The 24275-nt window shown below is 41.2% G+C and overlaps 1 protein-coding gene across 15 annotated transcripts in view; it reads right to left on the bottom strand.

Moving 5' to 3' along the window:
- Positions 1 to 24275, bottom strand: part of SRPK2 (SRSF protein kinase 2) — a 309081-nt gene that overhangs the window by 128846 nt on the left and 155960 nt on the right. For 7 of the 15 annotated variants that reach the window (XM_084644353.1, XM_084644365.1, XM_084644364.1 and 4 more), the window contains 2 exons: positions 7575 to 7658; positions 5343 to 5494 (listed from right to left, as the gene is read on the bottom strand). In XM_084644353.1, coding sequence (XP_084500479.1) covers positions 5343 to 5494; positions 7575 to 7658 — 236 coding nt within the window. Of the gene's footprint in view, positions 1 to 5342; positions 5495 to 7574; positions 7659 to 9402; positions 9561 to 24275 lie in introns of those variants that run through there. The other 8 variants (XM_084644363.1, XM_084644357.1, XM_084644355.1 and 5 more) reach the window with 2 other exon arrangements.

Raw genomic sequence — 24275 nt, 5'->3', positions numbered from 1 at the left:
CCCTTTTTTGGCATTAACGAAGAATTTATTTCCATCATGGTGAACTCAGAATAACACCATTATTAGATTAAATTTAGATTATTTCCCACATCTTGCAATACTGCTTTAACTTAGAGTAGGTTTTTAACGGTTAGGAACTGTATTAGCACAGGATCAAATATTGTATGATGTATGTGTATTGACATGGCTGCATTGTCATGACATGCTGTTAAAATATATTTTTTTATTATAAAACAAGTGTCAATAAAATGCTAGCTAAAATATGATGTTACCTGAAAAAGAAAGCTAATAACATGGAAAGGAGACATCAAAAATGAGAACTCAATCTAAGACAGCATGTGAAAAGATACATGTATTTTGTAGCCAGAAATTAAAATAGCAAGCAAAGATTTGCACATTCATATGCCATTGTGAATAGATAATGGGGCAAATAAGTAGGTCATCTATAGGTTTACAGTTATCAGGCTATACCATCATGAAGTAAGCAAACATTGTGGAAGTCAAATATCCTTGAAAAGTATTTTAAGTACAGCACATTTAATGTAGGTACATTTAAATTCTATTAAGTGCTTGAATACAAACGCTAGAAGTCTAAATACTGAGATGGTTGAACAGGAGTTCCTAGTATTCTGTGAAGATATTGAATATAATAGCGATCACAGAAACTCAGTGGAACAATAATAATCAATGGGGCATGGTAATACCAAGGTACAAACTATATAGGAATGATAGAATAGGTCATGCTGGTGAGAGGGTGGCACAGCATGTGAAAAAAAGCATAAAGTCAAATATAGTAAAAATCTTAAATGAATCAAACTGTACCACAGAATCTCTATGGATAGAAATTCCACGCTTGAATAATGAGGATAGCAGTAGGAATATACTACTGACCACTTGACCAGGATGGTGATGGTGATTATGAAATGCTCAGGAAGATTAGAGAGGTTACAAAAACAGAAAACCTAATAATAATGGGGGATTTCAACTATCCCCATATTGACTGGCTACATATCACCTCAAGATTGGATGCAGATATAAAATGCACAGACACCATTAATGACTGTTTCATGGAGCAGCTAGTCCTGGAATCCACATAGAGCAATTCTTGAAAAAGTCCTAAGTGGCGCACAAGATCTGGTCCATCAGGTGACTATAACTGAACTGTTCAGTAATAGCAACCATAATGTAATTAAATTTAACATTCCTGTTGGGGGCAAAATACCACAGAAACCCAACACAGTAGCATTTAACTTCAAAAAGGGGAACTACACAAAAATGAGGAAGCTAATTAAACAGAAATTAAGACAAACAGTCACAACAGTGAAATGCTGGCAAAGTGCATGGAAAATTACCACACCATAATAGAAGCTCAAACTAAATTATAACCCAAGTTAAAAAAAAAAAACAGCAAGAGGACCAAAAAAGTGCCACCATGGCTAAACAACAATGTTAAAGAGGTGGTTAGAGACAAAAAGATATCCTTTAAAAACTGGAAGTTGAATCCTTCTGAGGAAAATAGAAGGGATCATGAACTCTGGTAAGACAAGTGTAAAAATAAAATCAGACAAGCCAAAAAAGAATGTGAAGAGCAACTAGTAAAAGACACAAAAACTAAACAGCAAAAAAAATTTTTTCTTTAAGTACATAAGAAGTAGGAAGCCTGCCAAACAATCAGTGGGGCCACTGAATGGCCTAGCTGCTAAAAGGGCACTCAAGGAAGACAAGGCTGTTGTGAAGAAGCTAAATTAAGTCTTTGCATTGGTCTTCACTGCAGAGGATGTGAGGGAGAATCCCAAACCTGAGCCATTTTTTTTTAGGTGACAAATCGAGGAACTTTCCCAGATTGAGATGTCAATAGAGGAGGTTTTGGAACAAACTGAAAAAAGTAGAGAGTTATAAGTCACCAGGACCAGATGGAATTCATCCAAGAGTTCTGAAGGAACTCAAATACGAAATTGCAGTGCTCCTATCTGAGGTATGTAACCTATCACTTCAATCAGCTTCTGTACCAACTGACTAGAGGATAGCTAATATAACACTGTTTTTTAAAAATAACTTCACAGACAATCCTGGCAATTACAGGAAGGTAAGGCTAACTTTAGTGCCAGGCAAACGGTTGAAACTATAATAAAGAATAAATTATAAAGCACATGAACACAACATCTTGGGGAAGAGTCAACACGGCTTTTGTAAAGGGAAATCACGCCTCAGCAATCTATTACCTTTCTTTGACGGAGTCAACAAGCATGTGGACAAGGGTGATCCAGTGCATATAGTGTACCTGGACTTTCAAAAGGTCTTTGACAAAGTTCCATCACCAAGGGCTCTTAAGTAAAATAAGTAGTCATGGGTTAAGAGGGAAGGGTCCTCTCACAGGTTAGTAAATGGTTAAAAGACAGGGGGGAAGGTAGGAATAAATGGTCAGATTTTACAGTGGAGAGAGGTAAATAGTAGGATCCCCAAGGATCTTTATGGAACCAATGCTCCTCAACATATTCATCAATGATATGGGAAAAAGGATAAACAGTGAGATAGCAAAGCTTGCAGACAATACAAAATTACTCAAGACAGTTAAGTCCAAAGCTGACTGCAAAGAGTTACAAAGGGATCTCACAAAAATGGCTGACTTGGCAACAAAATGGCAGATGAAATTCAATGCTGACAAACACAAAGTAATGTGCACTGGAAAACATAGTCCCAACTATACATACAAAATGATGGGGACTAAATTAGCTGTTACCATTAAAGAAAGAGATCTTGTAGTCATAGTGGATAGTTCTCTGAAAACATCTGCTCAAAGTGCAGCAGCAGTCAAAACAGCTAACAGAATGTTAGGATCCATTAGGAAAGATAGATAACAAGACACAAAATATCATAATGCCACTATATAAATCCATGGTACACCCACAACTTGGAGACTGTGTGCAGTTCTGGTTGCCCCATCTTAAAAAATATATATTAGAATTGAAAAAAGTACAGAGAAGGGCAACAAAAATTATTAGGAGTATGGAACATCTTCCATATGAAGACAGATTAAAAAAGACTGAGACTGTTCACTGTAGAAGACAGACAATTAAGGGGGGATATGATAGAGGTATTTAAAATCATGAATGGTGTGGAGAAAGTGAATAAGGAAGTGTTATTTACTCCTTTACACAACACAAGAATCAAGGATCACCTAATGAAATTAATAGGCAGCAGGCTTAAAACAAACGTAAGGTAGTACTTCTTCAAACACCACACATTCTATCTATGGAACTTGTTGCCACAGGTTGTTGTGAAGGCTAAAACTGGTTTTCAAAAAATAATTAGATAAGTTCATGGAGGATAGGTCCATCAATGGCTATTAGTCACAATGGACAGGGATGCAATCCCATGCTCTAAGTGTCCCCAAACCTCTGACTACCAGATGCTGGGACTGGACGATAGGGGATGGACCACTCATTTATTGCCCTGTTCTGTTCATTCCCTCTGAAGCATCTGGCACCAGCTACTACCAGAAGACAGGATTCTGGGCTAGATGGACCATTCGTCTGACCCAGCATGGCCATTCTTATGTTTTTTAAGCCTATAACTGAATGGGCCGGCAGTCTACTGACAGCACAGTAAGTTACCAGATGTATGATCAGATCAAGGATTGAACTTGGTGCTCTTTTGCTTGACTGGAAGCAGATGAACAAACTGGCAAGTCACTCCACTCGGCCCTTAGGAGAAGGGTGTATGAATTCTGTTGCTTTGCTGTAGTCCTTCTGGCTGATTTGGAGATAGTAGTGACAGTTTCATAGGGAATAGCATCCAGTTCTTCTAAACAGGAATGGTGGTCATCAAGATGTAGAGCATTAAGGTTTGAAGTGAAATAAAATTGGTAAAAGAAAAAGGTATCTTTGGAGCTTAAAGAACCCCTCCATCCCATCTCATGAAAAGCCTGGTATTTGGAATATTTTTGTAAGAGTAATTGGTGTGGCAATTAGTAAGCTACACAAAAACTGGTTTGGGTTTTTTAAATAAAACTTCATAATTTTACTATACAACTGGTAAAATTAGAGAAAGATTGACAGCAACCAAAACACATCTTCAACAATTACAAGATTTTACTCTGGCCTTATCCAACTTCAAAGAATATTTTTTAGAAATTCTTTGGTGTATGGAATGCTTTGACAAAATTATGCGCCTATGTGATGTAACATGCATAACACTAAGAACAGGAGTTCTCATGGGGCAATAGATCTGCACTTTTTTGGTTGCTCCTGGTTCACATTAACGTTTTTTGCTCAATATTTACTTCTCTTTCACTTGTCTTGAGTACACAGTACAATCAATTTGGTTACCACAGTGAATAGCTGAAGAGTTTCATGAAGGCTTATTTAAGTTTATCTGCATTCTCCACTAAAATAATGTTTTGTACTTTACCAGATTCCCAGTGATGTGGCGAGGGACTTAGAGCAAAAATGCCCCCAAGATATGGTGCCAAGACTCCCGGCAGAAGTTGGGGCAATTAGACTAGCTGATTGGATCTAATTAGCCCATGCTCACCATAAATCAGGCAGAATAGCAGAATAAGAACGGCCTGAGTAAAGTTTCCATATAGTGTACAAGGACAGGATCAGAAGATTTCCAGTGAGTGAACGAGAGTCTCAGGATGGTGCAGATAAGTTAGAGGGAAGAATCAGATAAATAAATTCTATTCCAAGTATAGGTTATTACATCATCCCCGTCATCAAAGTACTTGAAAGCCTTGCAGAGTTAAAAAATAATGTGGCTAATGTTAGTCCAAAAATGTTCTCTCCATTCCTTTGCCTAGGGAAAAGTAAAGTAAATAAAAGTGATAAGCATTGCATAGACAGAAAATGGTGACTTTTCTGGCCATTTTTAGGCTTGGTCTACACTTAAAAATTAGATCAACATAATTACATTGGTCAGGTGTGTGGGGAAAAAAGCACTCCCTACCCGACACAGTTATGCCAAACTAGCCCCCTGTAAGATGAAGCTATGTCAACAGAAGAATGCTTCCATCGACTTACAGCTACCATTATTCAGGGAGGTGGTGTTCCTACACCAACAACATAGGCAGCATCTATACTACAGGGTTATGCCAGCATAGCTACAGCGACATAGCAATGCCTGAATAGTCTCTCTAGTGTAGACATACCCTTGACTCTTGCAGGAGTGAACTCCATAATCTAGGACCAGCACTAAGAAAACTCTGTCTACCACACAAAAACATAAACTTCACTCTAAAAGAAGACTGTTCAAGTGGCTCCTGAGGACCAAAGTTGTCAAGGGCTATAGAGATGTTTACTATTTAACATTCAACATTTTATATAGTGCTTAATTACAGAAACCTTTGCAATAATCTGCAGGGTCTTCTTGCTCCTCATCATCAGATCCCAGAATCTCCTCCTCTGGTTCTGGTGGTGCTGGCTCTGGCAGAGGCGGAGGTGGGGGCGGAGGTGGGGGTGGTGGTGCAGATGGAGCTTTCTGTTGAGGCTCTGGCCTGAAAATGAAAAGAAAGTACATTTACTGAGAAGCTTGGTCAGGATGCTAATTGAGGGTTGAGCCACAAAATCCATCTTTCGAATTTTAGTGAAATACATCTCATTTATTTTCCCACAGTTATTCTTTATATTATCTGGTAATGCCCCAGGTATTTCCAAAAATGTATGTAGGTAAAGCTGGCAAGACGAGATATAGCTTTCATGTGAAGGTAGACCATTACACTGAAACAGCTCATAAAAGGTTTACAATATCAGGAATAATTAGCCATATAAAAATATTACAAATTCCTAAACAGTATATGAAAAACTGTACATATGCTTTTAGAGTATGAAGTACTTGGAATCAAGAAAGAATATTCCTCAAAGATGACCAATGTGGACAAGTTATACCAAGTCACCTCTGTGACAGCAACAAAGAAGTTTCAAGAACATATTGCAGGCAGCAATCCATCCAATAAACTAGATGACTCCACAGGCTTTTTCCATATCTAATTTCTATCAGTAATGTAGAAAATCACCTCAATATGGAAGGAGCAAGTAGTAGTAAATAGGAAGAAAATACTAAGCTTCTTAGCTAGCCTTTGCTCAAAATATGCAATGGAATCAATCAATGGAAACACACAGATTTTTACACATATGTTTTTGAAACAGTGAATTGTTAAAGACATTTTGTATTCTGATCACTGTTCTGGCTTCTGAAGATCAGAGGTATCCTACAAGTGAGATGTCTTCTTGGATTAGCTATTTAGAATACATTTCATATACGATAATTAGAATAATTACAATTCGTATTTTGAAGCTTAGAGTTTTGTCAGATTTTCACATTTTGGTTGTCATCAGCTATCTATGTAAGAAAAAGAGGACATTTAGGTACCTATCTGTTAATCTTTTTTCTCTCTCTCTCAAATAGTTTGATGTTGTGGGGGGAGGGTTGTATTTATACTTACAAATATACAGAAAATCTTATTTGCAGAAAAAGAGATCAGTAATGTATTGTATTGATATAGGTAAGGTTGATCTGAGCCTTCCATCACCAGCCATAACTATCTACACTTATTTTCACATCTATTGCAAATTCCACCTCTCTGAAAGATCTCACTTAAATTATCAGTGTCTCTCCATTAAAACCACAACAGTTGAGGACAGGAAAATACCTTGGTGTAACATGTTAACTTTTCAACTCTGGAAATCTAAATTCAAATACTGCTGCGTGATCATAACAGAAAATTATTTAGGTGGATTTATCTCAGTACTACATATATCCATATCACAACACATACCCCTCCACTTTTATGCACAACATATAGTCTGTTTGGGAAAATACAGCATTTGGAATAGCAAGGTACAGTTGGTCAGAAATAAGTTTAATTGGCAATATGGGGCAGCCTGCACAGCAGCTGCTATGCCTTTGCTCTAAGCAATATTAAAACTTGCATGAGTATCAAATTTATCCCCCCCTACACCTCCTCCAGAAACAAATGGAAGAAGTGTTATTACATTCTGAGTAAATTCTAAGATTTAGAAAGACAATTTTGAATACATTTCAGCATCTTTTTTGCTAAGCTTTAGGCAGGAATTAACAATTTTAGAAAATTAAAGATTTGAATGGGAGAGAATAGAAACAGGGGAAGGAAAAATGCATGCATAAGTCATATAGCTAGAGTCCTGCGTGGATATAAAATTTGTATCTGCATCCAATCCATGATCTTCAAACATGGTCTGAGGACATAAAGCAGATATCTGCAGATTTGCAAGGCTCTACCTATAGCAATTGTGTTTCTAAATATTTCTCTCAAGGAATTGGATTAATTTTTATTCCTTTTATTCCCTTTTTTTGTTAGCGTCATTCATCTCTGTACTGCTATTTTTGATTGAAAGAAAACTGAATTTGGTCTCACAAAAACATTCTCAGTTCAATCTTAGTACAAGGTCAACTAATGGACCTGAAATCTACCATCTCCAAAAGCCTGGATTTATTACATAAATGAACAGATAGCATTCAAGCCCAGCTGGAGGTTGACAAAAAGCTCTAATCCATTTTTAAAAAGAATTCACAGTGTAAAGCTCCATGTCACAAACCTTGAAACTTCATCTTCTGGACATGAGGCCATTTTGGATACCGTGGTCAAGGACTGTAAACAGTTCAACATTAAGACTGATGAGCTAGAAAACAAATGCACAATCATGAACTTGCACTTGGTTGGCATACCTGAAAACAGTGAGTCAGGTAACAAGGGCATATTTTTGAATGTTTGGAATCATCATATTGGATGATATGACTTTAGAAACTATAGTAACTAACTTCAGCCATGAGATTCTCCATTGGATAATGTTTCAGAGAGTATGGCAATAATATCCAGGTAGAATATACTCAATTCTCCTTTCCCCCCACCCACCACCACCATAGAATATTTTCACCAGACACCTATGCAAAGTGGCAAATAGAGCAGAGTGTTGGGTGCAAAGGGAAAGTGTGTTTGGGGAAGGTGATAGGAGAGAAGAGGAAGAGAGAAAGGGGGGCAGGGCATGTATGAAGTGGGCAGAAAAGTGGAAAGGGTGGGTGGGGGAGAAAAGGATCAGGGGAAGCTGTGAGGTCAAGAGTGGAGGGCAGGGTTCTGGCACTATAAAATTTAGCAATACATTACTCACTAAACCCTCTCTCTGAGGGAGAGAACTGTACAAGATGCTAAAGTTACAATGAATCTACAGTGATTTAGTAACAAGGAGCTACTGTTCTATTTCTGCACCAGATATTGATAGTACTTAAGAGAGAACTGTGAGTTATCTCAGAAATAGGACTCTAACTTTTCATTACTCATCTTGAAGTAAACACCAAGGAATATCAAGAACGTTTCTCCAAAGGCCCAAAAGTAATCCATACTTTTAGAATTTGAAAAAGCAGATATTTCTGGAGAAACAGTCTTAACAAAATGAAGAGTCATTTGAGACTTTTCCAACTTACTATATATTTGATTTATTTTAAGAAGAGATTTTTTTTCTGTTATAATCCTTGTTATATTTGCTAGCTGGGAATTCAGGGATAGGTTGTTCTTATTGGCCTTTGTGTATGTCATATTAGCAATTGTTGGAACAAGGAAGAATAGAAGAAGTCTTGAAATAGTTTCTTATCTGGCTATTTAGACTTTTACTTACAAGGTATAAAGTGTTGATTTAAAATCAGAGAGCTCTGTTTTGTCTATGGAGCCTGTAAGACTGGCATCTCTGGAAAGGCTAAATTTATTTGCTGCCTGAGAAGGGGATGAGGAAGGACAACACCTTGGTGATTAGCCGTGAAAGCACTTCTCCAGTTTTGTGGGGTTTTTTAAACTGAACACATGCTATATCACATAAACCTGATGACTATATCTAACACTTCATTTGGCTGCCTGAATTTCTGTCAAATAGTTTAATAAAAACTAGTTATGATACTTTACCAATGTTAAATGTTGTCCTCTCTCTACTACACTATTTCACAGGACTCAGCTGTGCCAGTGTTTATGAAGGAGCACTAACAGGGTTACTTTACATGTCCTCTCATTGAATGATCAGATACTATGAAAGCTACTCTTGTATCCTTCTTTGAGATGTATGAAATAAATATAAAAATAGTTATTGTTGAGATTTTATTTATAACTATAAAAATACTGAAATGCTAATTTTTAAAAATGTTTTATTTATATTTGTTAAGTGGACTTTAAAACACCTTTGGCATTAAAGAGTCAAAATGCTAAAGTTTTAAATTATAGCAAAAAGCATATATACCAACTTCAATTAATATTTTTTAAAACAGCATTATCAAACGTTCTAGGAAATGCAGTAAGATTTCTAACTAAAGATTATTTACATTATTGCACTTTTATGACACCCCAAATATGAATCTAACACACACATGCTAAAATGTACTCACCCATTCTAATTTTTTCTTTCTACATGGGGCACCCTGCGCTCTGTGATCCATTATAACTGGAATATTCCTCCTCAACTTTCAAAGCCTGGAGGCTCCTCTTTTTAAAAAACAAAACAAAACAACTGCCTAGCTTTAGTATGTTCTGCCAGCAGGTGGAGCTCTTCAGAGAAATGACTCCCTTTCACTCCCCCGTCAATTGCCCAAGCTAAGATAATAAACTATCAATTCTAATTAATATAATTACAACAGATTAGATATCTCCAGGCAGGATACTTATCTTATTTCAGAGTGGTAGCCGTGTTAGTCTGTATCAGCAAAAACAACAAGCAGTCCTTGTGGCACCTTAGAGACTAACCAATTTATTTGGGCATAAGCTTTCGTGGACTAGAACCCACTTCATCAGATGCATGGAGTGGAAAATACAGGAGCAGGTATAAATACATGAAAAGATGTGAATTGCCTTACCAAGTGTGAGGTTAGTCTAATGAGACAATTCAATTGACAGCAGGACACCAAGGGAGGAAAAATAGTTCTTAAAACTACAATACCCACCTAGTGAAGTGAAGAAACAGATTGACAGAGCCAGAAGGGTACCCAGAAGTCACCTACCACAAGACAGGCCCAACAAAGAAAGTAACAGAACGCCACTAGTCATCACCTACAGCCCCCAACTAAAACCTCTCCAGAGCATCATCAAGGATCTACAACGTATCCTGAAGGACAATCCCTCACTCTCACAGACCCTGGGGGACAGGCCAGTCCTCGCTTACAGACAGCCACCCAACCTGAAGCAAATACGCACCAGTAACTACACACCACACAACAAAAACACCAACCCAGGAATCAAACCCTGCTACAAACCCCGATGCCAACTCTGTCTGTATATCTATTCAAGGGACACCATTATAGGACCTAACCACATCAGCCACACCATCAGGGGCTCGTTCACCTGCACATCTACCAATGTGATATATGCCATCATGTGCCAACAATGTCCCTCTGCCATGTACATTGGCCAAACCAGACAATCTCTATGCAAAAGAATAAATGGACACAAATCTGACATCAGGAATCATAAGATCCAAAAAGCAGTAGAACACTTCAATCTCCCTGGTCACTCAACAACAGACCTAAAAGTGGCAATTCTTCAACAAAAAAACTTCAAAAACAGACTCCAATATGAAACTGCAGAACTGGAATTAATTTGCAAACTGGACATCATCAGATCAGGCCTGAATAAAGACTGGGAGTGGTTGGGTCATTATAAAACCTAAACCTAATTTTCCCCTACTGTTACTCCCACCTTCTTGTCAACTGTCTGAAATGAGCCACTCTCATTAGCACTTCAAAAGTTATTTTTCCTCTCTTGGTATCCTTCTGTCAACTGAATTGTCTCATTAGACTAACTTCACACTTGGTAAGGCAAGTCACATCTTTTCATGTATTTATACCTGCTCCTGTATTTTCCACTCCATGCATCTGATGAAGTGGGTTCTAGGCCACGAAAGCTTATGCCCAAATAAATTGGTTAGTCTCTAAGGTGCCACAAGGACTCTTCATTGTTTTATCTTATTTGTTTATTATACAAAAAATGGAAATGAAGAATTACAGCAAAGTCAGATTCCAAGCTCTCAATTTCTCTCTCTGTAGAAATGCTCCAAAAGAGAAAAGGAAGGATTGATGTATTTCCCGTGCAGCTTGAATGTAATGCAAAATTTGGTGATAGCCTGCGTGTGGTCTCGTGGAGCACCAGGTGCCCACTTCAGAGAAGGAAAAATTATGGATGGGTAAGTAAATTTTTCTGTCCTCTCTTGTGGGAAATTGGTGCTCCAAGATCCCTTACAACTGGGAAGTAGGCAGCAGGAAAATCAATCTTTACAAATGAGAGAGAAATTTAAAACACCAGGAAAATTTAACCAAAAGAATAAACAGCTTTTGTTTGAGATGATTTTTGTACTTGCTAACTTTTTGCTTTTCTTCTTTCTTCCCACACCACATGACGAGTTTTAATAAAGGAAAAGCAAGAAAGACGCCAGAACTCTTTGTCCAAAAGTCTATCAGACAAAGACAACACAGCTTTACTTTAAAGCGATGGATAAGAATACGCTGACCACCAGGTAGCCATACAGCGAAGTTATTTGAACTAAACACTGTTCTGCATGGGGAATGGCCATGTGTCTGAATGAGTGAGTCCTCACAGAGGGAGGGCAATCTTGTATGAACAATTTGTAGATCTGACAAGTTACTGAATGTATCTATCTGCAAACAGTGGACATGGATGCCTTTGTACCCCTTCTTATGTCCCTCAACTAATCCTGAAGTTGCATCCAATTTTTTTGTTTTATGAAAACAAAATTTGAACGACCTGATCGCATCTAAAGTACACATCTGATTCTCCTAATTGTGGAAGGGCTTGGTACACACAGAATGAAAACAGACTGGCTGAAGTAAGAAGAATTTTGGGGGACAGAAAATTCTGGTGCAGGCCTGAGAATCACCACTTCTGGGAACAGCTGCATATAAGGATTCTAGAGGAATAAATCCCCTGAATTTATTAACTCTCCTGGCCAATATAACTGTTGATAGGAAAAACATTGAATAGAAAGTGACAGGAAGTTCAGGGATTACTTGAAGTATATAATTCTACTAGTCTCTTGACAGCATCTCTGTAGACACACATCTTTAAGGAATGAAATGTGAGGCTGCTGCAAAAGAAGGACTAGAAGTAGAAATACATTTTATGTTTAAAAATGTAGGTCTGAATCTCTTCCATGAAGAAAGATAGGAGGAATAATACACCAACTGATCACAGTACAGTATTTGCATTTATTGCAGTACTTTATAATGTTGCCATGGCAACTAGCTATGATTTCTACTGCCATCACCAGCTGCCAGTATACATAGTATGTAAGCAGAAAAATCACTTAAATAACAACATAAGAACAGCCATATTGGGTCAGACCAAGGGTCCATCTAGCCCAGTATCCTGTCTTCCAACAGTAGCCAATGCCAGGTGCTTCAGAGGGAATGAACAGAACAGGTAAATCATCAAGTGATCGATCCCCTGTCGCCCATCCCCAGCTTCTGGAAAACAGAGACAAGGGACATTTATATAATATGTAATAGAAGAAACTAACCAAGCTTATGTTAGTTAAAATTTATTGGAGACCTGAGGCCCCATTAAACTTGCTCAAAGGTTTTTCAGCTTCTTTCTGTCAAACCTCTAAATTAGCTTAACATTATTAACCTCAAAAACCATAGCTTTGGAAATATAGAAATTTGTGGACCTTATTATAATCTTGTCTGTTTTATTCTGAGTCACAGAGATGGACAAGCCTTGCACTCCACGAGGGAAAAATTGAACTATTTTATCATTAGAGAGCGAGACTACCAGTAAGCTTTATCTCAGATAAAAGTCACAATGAGAAGCTAAAGATATTCTTGGAACAGGAAAAATCTCTCATCCCAATACAAAGCACTTGCCTTATCTGGAATCTCAGGGAATTAACTGGGTGACATCTTATTTCTTATTTTGTTCTTTTTCTCTTTTTCTTTTTTAAATGAATTGACTGCAGAAATCACTGCAATTAAAACAAACAAAAATGTACCTGTAATTCTTGTTCTCTGAATATCCTGTGAATAATGGATCAACGCACCTAGGCTTCAGTCTCAGGACTGAGGGCTAGAAGCAAAATTAACTCAAACTTCCAAAAAGTAATTCACCCTTGGGGTAAGACCTAGCACAGACATTTTCAACTCCAAAAAACCTATTTAAGTTAAAGGACAACTGAAAAAGGAGGGTTAGAATGATGTTTTTCATCCCTGTCTAAAGCATTGGTGGACAGTGAATGCTGTTGTAAAAGACTTGAGATAGATTAGATAAAATAGATAGATAGACTCTTGTCTCTATCAAATCTAGCCATTAGTCAAATCTAGTCAAAACATTTTAGTCAACGCTGAAACATCTCATGGACATATACTGGTTTAAAAAAATTTGTATTTTGACGTTTTGTTGAGAAAGACTCATATTCTGATAGCCTGGTGCCTAGGTCAATGCCCTGGGAGACTCAGGTTCAAGTCCCTGCTCCGCCTGATTCAGAGTGATCTGGGATGAAGTATTCTACTCTAAATCAAGGTGAGAAGAGACTGGAATCTGGATCTCCTGCATTCCAGGCCAGTGCCCTAATTATCAGGCTATGGAGTGCAAAAGTCTCAGTCTCTTCCTCTCACCCACCCACCCAAATAGAAAATGTTTGAAGGTTGCTATGAAGCAGCAGAGGAGATTACTTACTAGGGATGTAAAATGTTAACCACTTAACCGGTAAGTATTAGTCTCACTGGTTAACCCGCCTTAACTGTTAACCCCTGGGCACTCTGGCTGGCCCACAGCGGCCCCAGCCACAACAGCCTGAGCAGCCCCAGCCACACTGGCTGGATTGGCCCCAGCCATGCCAGCTGGCCAGTCTTTTAAATCGGTTAACCGTTTAAATGAAATATTTCTAATTGTTTAAATGGCTAAATTTTTAAACGGTATTTACATCCCTATTACTTACCTGTAACTGGAGGTTCTTCAAGATGTGTGGTCCCTATTTATATTCCAAAAGTGGGAGTGCATATACGCCATGAGCTGGAGCCGGAAGTTTTCAGCAGCAGTGTCCGCTGACCTGCACATGTGTCTTTTGTTGCCTTCTGCTCAGTCACCATCTTACCACTGAAAAAACTGTCTGCAGCAGAAGGGATGGTGAGCAGGTACTGGAATACAGATAGGGACCACACATCTTGAAGAACCTCCAGTTACAGGAAAGTAAATCCTGTTATTCTTCGAGTGATGGTCCCTGTACGTATTCCAAATGCAGATGAGTACAAAACAGTGATCAGCTCGGAGGTGGATGCAAGGACAAGAGAGTTATCGCCTGCTGCAGGACAGCACGTCCCATGGTCACATCTTCGGCTGCCCACTGGTCAATGGCGTAGTGCGCTGAAGGTATGGACAGAGCGCCAGGTCATCGCACAGCAGATATCGTGCACGGGGACATCTGCCAGGGAGGTGGAGGTGGTCACATGCACCCTTGTGGAGTGGGCCGTAATTCTGCCGGCCGGTGCCACGTTGGAATATGCATAGCATTTCATGATGTATGAAAAGATCCACTTGGATATGCACTGTGAGGAGAGGGCCTGCCCCGTCAACTGTTCCACAATAGCCACAGAAAAGTGTGGGGAGATGCAGAAGGCGCATGTCAAAGTAGAATGCTAGTGCACGTCAGATGTCCAGGGAGTGCAGCGTCCTGTCCATGGAAGTGGCATGCGGGTTAGGATGGAAAACCAGGAGATGGATCAACTGGTTGACGTGGAAGTCAGAGATGACTTTTGGGAGGAACTTAGGGTGAAGGTGCAGGGAGACTTTGTCCTTATGGAAGATCATATATGAGGGATCAGCCATCATGGCCACAAATTCACTGGCCTGCGAGCAGAAGTGATGACAACAAGGGAGAGGACCTTCATGGATAGGTGTGAGAGGGAGCATGTGCCCAGAGGTTCAAAGGGAGGTCTGGTGAGGGCAGACAGCACAAGATTAAGGTCCGGGGCACGGGCGGTGTAGGTGTAAGGACTGGCGAGAAGCAGTTCTTCAGGCCCTTCAGAAACCAAGTAGTGGTACGGTGAGTGAACACCGAGTGTCCATCCACTGAGGAGAGGAAGGAGCTGAGGGCCACAAGATGGACACAGACAGAGCTAAGTGCAAGGCCCGAGTCCTTAAGTTCCAAGAGGTAGTCTAGGATGACAAGCATAGAGATGTCCTGGAGGGGAAAGCGGTGACATTGAGCCCAGGAGGTGAAGCTCTTCCATTTTGTGATGTAACATGCCCATGTAGAGTACCATCTGTTGTAAGTAAGTATCCAGAGGATGGGTGTGGAGCAGGCACTGTCTACATGCGAGTCCAAAAACCAGTCCATCAGCTGAAGTGGGCCTGAGTTGGATGTCGAACCCTGCCGTTTTCCTGGGTGAGGAGGTCAGGCAGGGCAGAGACTGATTGGTGAGCGGGCAGACAGTCTGTGTAGATAGGGAAAACAGAACTGTCAAATCCAGCATGGGGCTACCAGGAGGACCATGGCCCAGTCACAGCGGATCTTGCATAGAACTTGGGGGAGGAGGGAAAGAGGGGAAGGCATATTGGAGACTGCCCACGCTACAGAAGGAGAAGGGTGTTGCCCTTGGAATCGCGACCTCTGGCACCCCAGGAGCAGTGAAGGGGGAACTTGCAGTTCTCGCAAGTGGCAAAGAGGTCCCAATGAGAGGTTCCCCAGACCTGGCAGATGGAGCAGAGATGGGGGATTGTGGAGCTCCCTCTCGTGATAGAGGTAACAGGTCCAGCTGAGTGCTTCTCCCAAGGAGTTCTGCATCCCCAGAAGGTACACTGGATAGGGCATGACACTGTGGCGAAGACACCAGATCCAGGGGCAGATGGCCCCTGTGCAGAGTGACGGGGACATGGCGCCTCCCTGTCTGTCTATGTATGCCAAGGCAGTGGTATTGTCCTAGAGTATCTGGATGTGCCGGTCACGGAGAAGAGGCAGGGACACGTGGCAAGCTAGGCAGACCACGTGCAGTTCCAAGTCGTTGATGTGCATGCGCACCTCATTGGTGCCCATGTCCCTTGTGCGTCATGGCCATGTAGATATGCACCCCATCCAGCTAGGGAGGTATCCATGGCAAGGATGGTTGTAGGGACAGTAGTGGTGAACGGAAGGCTGCATAGCACCTTGGCGGGATCGTTCCACCAGGCGAGGGAGGCGCAGACCAAAAGCAGGACAGTCAGGGCCGAGTCCGGTAGTTGATTTGGGAACTGCAGACCAAGAGGAGCTACAGTTGTAGACAGCGCATGTGGAAGCAGGCATGCAGTGTCACATGGGTGCAGCGTGACGTGCCAAGAACTCTCCCAGCTTTGCATAATTATTGAAATCATACCTTGCCAGCAGAGCCTGGTAGCTCAAAATGCGAAACTGCAGGGTAACCGATGAGTAAAGTTTGCATCTGAGCAGAGCACTTTGCTGCTCTGTCGGGAGGGATGAAGGTAGAGCAGTGCTGACCTGCCCATTCCGTTGCCGTGTGCACCACCAGCAAAGCTGGGGCAGGGTGAGAAAAAAGGAAATCAACCCCTTTGGATGTCACAAAGTAGCGATGTTTTACCCTCTTTGCTGTTAGGGTGCAGGACAATGGGTTGTGCCAGACCTCTCGAGTGGGGTGGAGGATGGCCTCACTGATGGTCAGAGCCATGTGCGCCAGTCCTTGAAGCTGAAGGTATCCAGCAGCTGATGGGGTGGCCCTGGACTTCCTCCAAGGGGATACCCAAATCAAGGGCCAACCTCTGCAGCAGCCCCTGGTATAGGCAGTAATAATCAGGAGGCAAGAGGGTTGGGGGAATCAGGGCTTCGTCCCAATAGGAGGATGCCGCCATCGGGACCAGTGCCACCGGGTCACACTCTGGGTCTGCTTCTGGGTCCAAGTTGGAGGGTTCCAGCAGAGGGGCCCAGATGGAAGGGTGTGAGGCCTGTGAAGGCGGGTACGGGCAGTGATACAGATCCTATCTGGGCCATTGCTGCCATGCAGGTCCAGTGGGTATTATTGTGCCCCAAGAATAGGGATACCACTGTGGTGGGACTGGGGGAAAGCCCATCTGGTGTGGTGGATGCGTCCAGGAGTCTGAGCTGCATCGGGATACCGGGGAAAATGATGGTTCTTCCGCTGAAAAGCCCTCTGAGTCTGAAGAGGCCTCCGGCGGCAGCAGCAGGGCCATCAATGTGGGCAGTCCAGCGACCGTTGGGTGTGGATCCCAGTCCAGGAGGAGTGGCACATCCGCTGGTGTAGGTGGCTGTGGAGCCAAGAGGAGCAGGGAGAACGGATACAGCAGATTGAGGTGCGCCGCTGGGAGTAGTGGTTCAACCCATCCAGGTGTCCACATCCCGCTGACCGCCAAAGCGGGGAAAGGGGATGCACAGTGCGGAGCATGGGGACTCCTGTTGAGATAGAGAAGCATGCCTCGGAAGGCTGCCATGCTGCACAGCCAGCACGGGAGCCAACTGTACCAGTGCCTCCTTCTTCCTCTTCGCCTTCTTTCCCACCATGTGTGTAGTCATAGGGAGAGACATAGTGGGCTCTGCATGCGACATCTCACCCAACCGGGCACGGCTCAGGTAGGAAACGCTGTGCATCACAGCAGTCCACGATGGGGACCTGCTGTGACGTCCACGGGATCGCCTGCTGCTCTCCTCCTTGGCCTTCTCGTGCTTTGGGCAGGAGGGATGAAGAGGGTGGGGTGCACCACTGGTTCCACCAGTCCAGAATTGGACACCACATGGGGCTTCCTCCAAGAGAAATCTGCAGAGGTGCAAGAGATAAGCCTTGCGGATCCGCAATTGAAAGGACCTGCAGATGTTTCAAGGTGCTGTGAGATGCGCTCCCTCCAGGCAATAGAGGCAGCGGTTCTTAAATCCCAGGACTTGAGGGCATAGTAACCTGACGACGTCAGGGTGGGCCCTGAATGGGGCAACTATGAACACTAATTACAAGTTATGTACACAACTAAGAGAAACAACTGAACTAACTATATACAATGGATGATTGTTCTCATGGAGGCTGTGAGCACAGAGAGAGAAGATTCTGACTATGATCATGCAGTGGTAAGGGACTACGGGTGTATCGCCCCGTCCGGCCTCTTATAACCTCATCTGGAGCATGAAGTAATGTAAGACGCTCATGCGTGTCAACAGTCACTGCTGCTGAAAATTTCCAGCTCCGGCACATGGCACACATGCACACCCCATTTGTAATACATATAGGGACCATTACTCAAAGAAGAATCCTCATACTCCAGATAGTTCTACTAACAGTAGAGTAGAGAAAGGAGACTATGGTGAGTATTCACATGAATAATCTCACCAGCTTCAGTGCACGTGAGTGTGATGAAAAGGATTTGGCCCTATGGTTAGTAAAGACTATGCTAAATATGAAAATATCATATTGAATTTATTTAAGTACAGATACCACCAGAAGATATAGCTGCATAACCATGCTCTTCTCATCTCCTTGGAAAACAAGGAGCTGACCACTGGAGGCTATGATGCTCTATCTGTATGATTATGACTCTCTTGAGAGTTCTAATTCTTTTCTAACCTAAAAGTGTACTTTTGTTGTAATCTATTTATCTATGGAGAATCAATAAATCAATCAATAACTCTAAAAGGAAATGCCATTTATATAAACAGAATTATCTATTATTGGACCCAACTCTACAACTTAAGTATATATTTGTAAAGAGATTAAAATGTGAAAACATTTTGAGTCAGTATTGGCAGACATTGCTATTGTAGCTGTAAAGCATCCTGTAAAAGATCATCTACTTTTGCAAAACCGTTCTTTAAATTTCGCAACACCACAGCCAAAACTAAGTTGTGTTAATTTCTTGAAGAACACAAAAGTACAATTTATCTATTTATATATCTATCTACGGCAGTATTAAAGGCAGTTACAGGAAGCAGGATTGAACAGTGACAAAAACATAGCAAATCAATGCTGAAAATGGATTTTATTCACAAAACTTAAGGGTTTTTTTAAAAAATAATTGACTGTGTTTTTAGACAACATGTCGTTGCTGGATCCAAAAGCCACATAATCCAGGGTAATTTTTTTTTTTTGAGAAAGTATTCTTAACAGTATTTCCCTGTGCTAGTAAGAGTTGTTTGAGAACCCAAGAAAGATCAATGATGGAACAACCCTATATAGAAATTATTCACTCAGTACATTTTTCAAATTTCCCCCACAACAAGCATATGAAAATATTTTTCAAGTTCGATTTTTTATAGAAGTAAAATACACAGATTTCTTAAATGCTGCAATAAATTAATCTGTGGTATCCCAATAGGTGTCAATTCCATAGACTCTCATATATCAAATAAGAAATGATAGGGTGTCACTGCCAAAAGTGGTAATCTAGAAAGCATCAAATTGAAAATAGGCATAGAGACTACAGAAAAGATTGAAACAGGACAAAAGTAATCATCAGTACAGTCCAGAAGCCTTAAAATTCCACCTGTGCTGAAAGAAAGTAGTGGTGGTTTGTTTGTTTGCATTTTAAACAAGAACTCTGTTAGTTGATGGAGCTCACCCTGCAGGGCATGAAATGCCTTGGAGAACAAAAATGATTCACAAGATGGGTCATTATTTGAAAAAGATTCAGGAAGACCAAGTAACTTATCTTCAAAATGTAATAGTTAAACTACTACTCTTCAATATAGTAGACATCTCATTTCACTTGTAGAACCACTTATCATAAACAAACATATTTGGCTCTCTCCATTGTCAGGGTATGGACAAAATAAACTAATTAGACTTTTCTTTCTTTAATTTCTATGATCACTATATGTATGTATTTATATATCATGAAGGAAGTGGGTTGAACACATGTCTGAAAGTGAGGTTATGACAGGTTATGATAAGAAAAGTAATACCATTCAGCACAGAATTGTACTTTAAATGGCCACTCCTAACAAACTGCCAGGGTGAATTAACAAAAACTAATTTCTGCGGTGAATACATGGACTGCATATAATTATCTATATGGAGCAGCCTTCAATCTCTTGAACCAATATAGCATAGGTTGCTCAAAACTTTAAACTGACATTTGCTGATTCAACAAATTACTTTTAAACCAGCAGAAATCATTCTATACTACATGGTGTGTACAGTGAATATGAATTTAAAAATGTGACTGCAAGGCCCATGTAAAATATTTTTATATATTTATTAAATTCCATAATCCAACATGCTTCAGTTTCATTTCTTATGACTATGTGGAAAACTTGACTTTTCTCATTTTTTACTTTTGTATTTTTTATTTTTCAGCTGGTAACGATTTATGCAAGTAAGGACTCCAGCAAAACAGCAGCAGGGTTAAACTATCCACTAGTATAAAAAACATGCCTTTATAAGTTTCTGTATGGAGAAGAGACTGTTCTCAAAATAATATATAGTTTACAAATGAATTCAATTAGGGGAATAAATAATGTATCTTGATGAAATGTGGATGCCTGGAAAATGTGTCCGGAAATAATTCAAATTTTGAAAATAGATCAGTTTAGTAAGAAGTGGGAGCTTTACATATATGTTAACTGTTCTGTCAAGTTCTCTAGAAAGATATTGGAATATTCATAAAGAAATGCACAAAATGGCATCTTTATATAATAGACTGACAAAATATGTATCTTTTCCAGTCATAATGAAGATTTTAGGATCCTCTGGTAAAGCACCAAGACTGCTGCAATCATTACGCACAACATATCAACTCGAATAGGTCATGGCATGTTAAATGAAAACTGAATGTTGCTTTTGAGAGTTTAAATCTCAAATTTAAAAGGTTGGTTTGCATTTAAATTTCCTTACAAAGTTTAGAAAGCATAACTTGAGCTGACTTTGCTTTGCAATCACTCTTCTATTGTACTGTTTCCCCAGAGTTGAACTGTACCTAGGGTTGCCAGGCACCTGATTTTTGACCGGAATGCCTGGTCGAAAAGGGACCAGGGCAGCTACGGTCAGCACCACCAACCGCGCTGTTAAAAGTCCGGTCAGCGGTGCTGAGGGTCTAAGGCAGGCAGGCTAGTCCCTACCTGTCCTGGCACTGTGCTGCACCCTGGAAGCAGCCAGAAAGTCCAGCTTCTAGGGGGAAGGGCCACAGGGCTCTGTGCGCTGCCCTCGCCCCGAGCAGCGACTCCGCACTCCCATTAGCTGAGAACCCCAGCCATTGGGAGCTGGAGGGATGGATCCTGCGGGTGAGAGCAGCGCACGGACCCTCGTGGCCCTCCCCGCCTAGGAGCCGGACTGGTTGGCCGCTTCCAGGGCACAGCGCGGAGCCAGGACAGGCAGGGAGCCTGCCTTAGACCTGCTGTGCCGCTGACTGAGAGCCGCCTGAGGTAAGCCTGAGCCTCAACAGCCTGTCCCAGCCCCTGCCCCACACAAACCCTCCTCCTGTACCCCAAACCCCTCATCCCTGGCCCCAGCCCAGAGTCCATACCCCAACCCCCTGCCTCAACCCGCAGCCCCCTCCCACATTCCCAATCCTTTGGCCCCACCACCCAGTCTGGAGCCCTCTCCTGCACCCCAAACCCCTCATCCCGAGCCCCACCCCAGAGCCCACACCCCCAGCCGGAGCCTTCACCCCTTCCCGCACCTCAACCCCCTACTCCAGCCCAGTGAAAGTGAGTGAGGGTGGGGGACAGCAAGCCACCAAGGGAGGGGGAATGTAGTGAGCGGGGGCGGGGCCTTGGGGAAGGGGCAGGGCTAGGATGTTCGGTTTTGTGCGATTAGAAAGTAGACAACCCTAGCTGTACCATCTTATCACAACAAACTCTAATTGTGTTAGAAGATGGTAAGGCTGAAGGAAAGATAGTGATGTCCAGTTTCAAGCCTTTGTTTATTCTGATGATTTCACTGTCTACTCCTGCCGGGAAGTGATCTCTCTAGGTTGGAGCACAAGCATATTGATGTGGCAGTGTAGGGAAGCATAATTATACAATGACAACATGCTTTCATTGTCTGCAGTGAAAGTTATTAACTTTTAAAATAGGGACTTCCCTCATTAATGTGACTATTTATTTTTACTATGGTTGCACACAAAATTCACATGTAAAAGTGGGAGCCCACAGTGCTAGAAGCTGCACAAATACAGTAGTATTATTGAGCAGTTAATCATTGGAATAATATTTTTGAAGAGCCACAAAAGAAGTAGAGTATCTTAAAAAGCAAACCATGTTCTTTCATGTCCTGAACAGTTTCTGACTCTGCTAACAAACAGAAAAGTATTTAGGGAGGTTAATAAAAAAAAAAAAAAAGACGCACTGGAAATTAAATTTAACCCATTTTTTTCTTGCTGGGTTTAGGATTATAATTGGCAATCATAGCTTTCATCATCTCCACCCAAGTTTTTGGACCAAAAAAGAATGAGTTAATGAATCAGAAGAGCTTGGCTCAGTTATTAGTTACTTCAGACACATGAAAGCTGTCTAGAAAACTTTTTTCTCCCCTTTAAGTACTTGTTCAATAGGAAAAATTTTAATTTTTTAGGCTTTTTCCTCCACTTCTTATTTCCTGCATTTTCCACCCAAAGTTTTTATATATATTTGTCCATACAATTAGTACTACAGAGAATCTTGGGAAACTTTCTCTGGAAGTGTTAGTTATACTTGCACAAATAGCAATGTAGAAATTAGCCATGTTAAAGAACTTTAGTAGGAATACCTAAAATTTAAATTGCATGTAAGTTACTATTTTTGCAGTATATGAATTAATATTTAACTCACTGCTCCATCTACCATGTCCTGGTCACTCATCTAGAATTCAATGTCTCCGCCATTACATACATGTCTGGATTGCGAATGGGAGCAGATTGGAGTTTACGGTTAAACTCATGATGATGAGAACTGCGAGAAAGCACAGGTGATATTGTTCACCATGTATCAATCAACAGAAGCCTCTCCTCAAAAAGCAATGATTTTCTTTGTCACATCCAAAGAACCCGCCTTCCAGAATTGGTATGGAAGCAGGCAAACTGCAACAATCCCCATTACCCTCACCAGTGAATATGGGTTGGAACAAACACAATGGAAAACTGGTACCCAAGCTAATGTCACTGGAGCCAATCCCCAGCAGCTGTGCAGAAATGTGTTACCCGTGGATATGTCAAAGGGAGCATATCACAATGCTGTAGCTGCAGAAATGCCACTGCAGCATGCACTGGGGCCTGTAAATGCAAGGGGTGTGTCGGCACATAAAAACATAAGAACGGCCATACTGGGTCAGACCAAAGGTATCCCTAGCCCAGTATCCTGTCTTTCAACAGGTTTCAGAGCACCAGCTGTGTTAGTCTGTATTCGCAAAAAGAAAAGGAGTACTTGTGGCACCTCAGAGACTAAAAAATTTATTTGAGCATAAGCTTTCGTGAGCTACAGCTCACTTCATCGGAAGTGAGCTGTAGCTCACGAAAGCTTATGCTCAAATAAATTTTTTAGTCTCTAAGGTGCCACAAGTACTCCTTTTCTTTTTGTTTTTCAGCAGTGGCCAATGCCAGGTGCCCCAGAGGGAATGAACAGAACAGGTAATCATCAAGTGATTCATCCCCTGTCACCCATTCCCAGCTTTTAGCAAACAGAAGCTAGGGACACTGTCCCTGCCCATCCTGGCTAATAGCCATTGATGGACCTATCCTCCATAAATTTATCAAGTTCTTTTTTGAACTCTGTTACAGTCTTGGCCTTCACAACATCCTCTGACAAGGAGTTTCACAGGTTGACTGTGTGTTGTATGAAAAAATACTTCCTTTTGTTTGTTTTAAATTTGCTGCCTATTAATTTCATTTGGTGGCCCCTAGATCTTGTGTTATGAGAAGAAGTAAATAACACTTCCTTATTTACTTTCTCCACACCAGTCATGATTTTGTAAACCTCTATCATATCCCCCCCTAGTCATCTCTTTTACAAGCTGAAAAGTCCAAGTCCTAAGTATCTCTCCTCATAAGGCATCCATTCCATACCCCTAATAATTTTTGTTCCCTTTTCTAAACCTTTTTCAATTCCATTGTATCTTTTTTGAGATGGGGCAATCACATCTGCACACAGTATTAACTGTATTAACCACTGCTATCATGGTCGCACAGTGTTCCTTCCATCCATAATCTGCAAACATTTGATGAGGCTGGTTTTCATCTCTGTCGCCTTCCTCAAGAATGTGGGCGTACCATGGATTTATACAGAAGCAATATGGTATTTTCTTCTTATCTGTCCATCCCTTTCTTAATGATTCCCAACATTCTGTTTGCTATGTGGAACTGT

This window comes from Lepidochelys olivacea (genome assembly GCF_965140295.1).
Source record: "Lepidochelys olivacea isolate rLepOli2 genome assembly, chromosome: 1".
Classification (NCBI taxonomy): Eukaryota; Metazoa; Chordata; order Testudines; family Cheloniidae; genus Lepidochelys; species Lepidochelys olivacea.
The sequence above is the reverse complement of the archived record's forward strand: the minus strand, read 5'-3'. Positions and strand labels throughout refer to the sequence as shown.